At 29.5% G+C, this 4,103-nt stretch overlaps 1 protein-coding gene across 1 annotated transcript in view; it reads right to left on the reverse strand.

The window, feature by feature from the left end:
• Positions 1 to 2,159, reverse strand: part of LOC117167247 (major facilitator superfamily domain-containing protein 6-A) — a 6,094-nt gene extending 3,935 nt beyond the window's left edge. The window contains exons 1-3 of the mRNA XM_033352047.1: positions 1,815 to 2,159; positions 979 to 1,128; positions 606 to 904 (exon numbers count right to left, since the gene is read on the reverse strand). Of these exons, the coding sequence (XP_033207938.1) occupies positions 606 to 904; positions 979 to 1,036 (357 nt within the window). The 5' untranslated portion in view covers positions 1,037 to 1,128; positions 1,815 to 2,159. The remainder of the gene's footprint in view (positions 1 to 605; positions 905 to 978; positions 1,129 to 1,814) is intronic.
• Between the last annotated feature and the right edge of the window lie 1,944 nt (positions 2,160 to 4,103).

Consider the following 4,103-nt stretch of genomic DNA (forward strand, 5'->3'; position numbering starts at 1 on the left):
AATAAGTATCATTTCATGTAGCATCGAGTGACATTCAAAGTTTATGGACAGATTTTTTGATTAAAAACTGTGATTTCTGTAAAAAAGGCTAACTGTTATTTTCACCATTCAAAATTGAAGAATTAAAAATATTCTGACTGTTTAAAGTTTAACTATTCGAAAAACTTTGAGAATGGTATGCTTTCTAAAATCTAATTGAAAACTTTCAAAATTAATTTATTAAAACTCAAAGAATTAACAATGAAACAATTCCAAACTTCGTTTGAAAATGGAATCATTTTTAAATTACGATTTCCAAAAACTGTCATTAAAATAATTACTTTTTTAATTGTGCATTATGATTATTTACTTTATACATTTAAATCTAAAATACAAAAAATAATAACTTAAAAATCAACCTCAAAGCAATTTTCCAGACAAGGAAAATTTTAATAAAAATCAAGAGAAAAATGCATGCTGCTTTAAGTAGGAATTTAAAAATAAAATAAATAAAATATAGAAAATAAAAAAATATATATATAAATGAAAAAAGATCGATCTGACTAATCAAAATATGATATATAATTGATATATGATATAATAATGATAAATAAAATTGAACTCACCGAAAAATCGCAAAATAAAATCTGTGAGATTGACACGTTTTGGAAATCATTTTTGAAAAGATGTGGTCCTGGTAAAGATGGGAGGAAGTACATCAAAACGAAGCAGGCATTGGTTATTATTAATAAAGAGACGAATATTATTTTTCGACGTTTTCGGAAATAATCTACAATAAATCCAATAGTGGGCTTTGCGATTAAAAATAAAATTGGTAATACTGAAGTAATACTACCCATAACTATGGAAGAAACACCGAGTTGTTTTCCATATACAGCCAAGAATGGAAGAATGGGCCCGAAAGCTGGTTTTAAATATAGAAGATTAATAAAATGAAAATAAATAAACGAAAATAATAATAGCAATAAAATCACTTACATGCCATAAAACAAAAGTAATGAGCCTTAATAGGCAATAGACTGTAGTTGATTTTCATTTTCGAACTTCTTAATGGTTTTACTGAAGTCTTGAATTGTCTCAATAAAGTGGACGAAGCATATCTCCTTCTATCACCTTACTATTTGTATTCTGGAAATAAATCAGTTGACACTTTAAAAAAATGTATGTTAGATTGAGATATGCAATGCAGGTGTATTTAGCAATGAATCACTTTCGCACTTGAAAGTAGGATTAAAGAATAAATATGGTGCATGTGATGTTCTATAAATAAGTATCGATTTAGATAAGTTAAAACAATATTTTAATCGATTCAATAGATTATTACTACTCTTAATTTAAAATTGTAAAATTAGAACGCCTCGACTTAAAATTATCAAATTTCAAATGCTTTCAATTCAAAATGTTTTGATTTCCACATTTAATAATTAAAGTCTTCAATTCTATGTTCCATTAAATTTTTTTTGAAATGATGAATTCTCATAACGTATTTAATATTTTATATTTGTCATATAAGAAAGTTCTAGATTTAATTCTTAAGATCGATTTATTCATCAATTTTGACTAACTCACTCGAGTTGAAATTGTTAGGTATCTACATACGATTATATTTCGAATGATTAAAATCCTATTAGATACTATAGCAGATCTAATCTTTTTCGATCTATAGATCTTTTTACATGATGTATTTATCAACATTAAAATAATATAATTCAATACCGTTGAATACTTTTCGTGGTTAAACATTTGTTATAATATATATTAGATTGTCAAAAATATTATTTATAGAAACTTAATAAATATATAAAAAAATGTACCTGCTGTCCAGCCGTAAAGAAGTAACTGTGATGTTCTTGGTTAAATGTTTTTTTTTATATATCAAAAACTCAAGTTCACGCCCCTCTGTCGTTTTCTGATATGAACTAAATTTAAACATTCACCCACAACGGCCGACTTATCGGAGGCAAGAAATGTAATGTCTCTAGAGGAGAGTTTAAAAAGACTGGTTGTCGGGTTCGGCTTCGGGATCGTTGAAGCCTGTTTTGATCTTCAGATCTCATATCGCCTTGCAGATCCACAAACGAGGACCTAGTGAATGATGAGTGGTAGACTGGTAGATGGTAGTTGAAAGTTAGCACAAGCCGATCACGATAGTTAATATGCGTTGCTTGAGTTCAGCAGACAGCATGTTTCACACACACACACACACATTGCATATGCATATTGCGACACAGGGCCGCACATGTGTCAAGTTCTTTACTCAAATTAAAAATATGATTAAAGTATCTTTTTGAATAATTTTGAATCTTCATGTTAGAAAGAGATATAGAACATATCTATCAAGATCTATCAACATCTATCTTTTTCTATCTCTTTTTCGATCTCTTTTTCGATCTAAATTAAAATGTATCTTTTACAACCCCCTCCTCTCAATCTCATCATATCCTTTATCTTTTCATGTAAATCTTTTTCTATCTCTGTTAATCCGAACTCCCGTCTATCTTTTTCAATCTCCTCTTTTCTATCTCATCCTAGTATCTATCAACAAATATTTTTTTCTAACTCTTGGTCAGTCTAACTTTATGTCTATATTTTTGAATCCTCTCTTCTCCATCTCATCCTATCCTTTATCTAAGCCAACCTGACGGTTTTGCCATGTTGAGACAGTTATCAACTAAAGTATTGAAATAAATTTTTAGTGTGTAGGTATATGAGCATGGACGTCACGTTGTCTTTCAGGTACGTGGTTAACGTGAAATTAATTTTTTAAATAAACTCCCTACATTTTTTATGTATTCCCGGATTTCGAGGGATAGAAAATGATAATTATATTTAATCGCTCAATATGGCAAATGAGACACACAAACGTTCACATTTATCTTGGAGAGATATAATGAATAAAAGAAAATGGTTTGCGTCCTCCGTCATGAAAGATAGAGAAATGGATATAAATTCGTAATAGATAGGTAGACTTAGGGATAGAAAGTGATAAGAGTCCTCAGTCACGAAAGGTAAGTCAATAAAATTCTTATTTAAGAGATAGCAAATTATTGAGATTGGGGATAGGAACAGATAGCGTTTTAGAGATGCAAAGTGACTCAGTGAGAGAGATAGGATAGTTCTATCTTTTCCTATTTCCTAATTTGTATAATTTTCAATATTTTTTTACTTACAACATGGTAGAGAAGAGAGAATTGAAAAAGATAGATGTACATTTAGATTGAGAAATAGTTAGCAAAAGACAGTCTTTGATATATGTAGTTTAGGATGAGATAGAGAAGAGTGAGACACAAAAGGTAGACGTGAATTTAGATTGGCACAGAGATAGAAAAAGAAAAGAATCCTCGGTCACAAAAAGTAGAGAAAGAGATATAGAATATTATTCAAATTCAGAATAGGAAAATATACTGTTTTAGGGGTGCAAAAAGACCCATTGAGATAGATAGAATAATAAATCTGTATTCTCCTGCCATTTTAAACCTTTCTACTTCAAGAAGGGTAGAAAAGAGGGGATTGAAAAAAATAGAGGGAAATTTAGATTAACAGAGATAGAAAAAGATTGACAAAGAGATAGACAAAGGTAGACGTTGATGTGTATAGGATATGATGAGATAGAGAAGAGGATATTTAAAAAGATAGACGGAAATTTAGATTAAACGATAGACAAAAAAAATAATGACGTGGATAGACAAAGAATAAGATAAGATATAGAAGAGGGTACTGCAAAAAATTACCGTGAATTTCGGCAAACAAAGAGATAGAAAAAGATAGACGAAGATAGGCGTAAGATAGGATGAGATAAAGAAGAAAAGAGATTAAAAAAAGGCAGACTAAAATTTAGATTGAAAAGATAGACGTGAATTTATATTGATAAATATATAGAATGGGATACATTTTCTATATTTCTTTCTAACATAAAGATACAAAATGATTAAAAAAGATAGGATCTCTATCTTTATACTTCCAGCAGGGTTGGTCGGTATGACTTAACGTATATAGGGTCATACGAGGGTGGATTGATAAGTTTCCGGCCTGACCAAGAAAAACAACGTTTTTAAGAATTTTTATTTTTTATTTCTCAACATAATCTCTTCCAAGGCTGATAC

The sequence above is a fragment of the Belonocnema kinseyi genome, chromosome 2 (assembly GCF_010883055.1).
Source record: "Belonocnema kinseyi isolate 2016_QV_RU_SX_M_011 chromosome 2, B_treatae_v1, whole genome shotgun sequence".
Classification (NCBI taxonomy): domain Eukaryota; kingdom Metazoa; phylum Arthropoda; class Insecta; order Hymenoptera; family Cynipidae; genus Belonocnema; species Belonocnema kinseyi.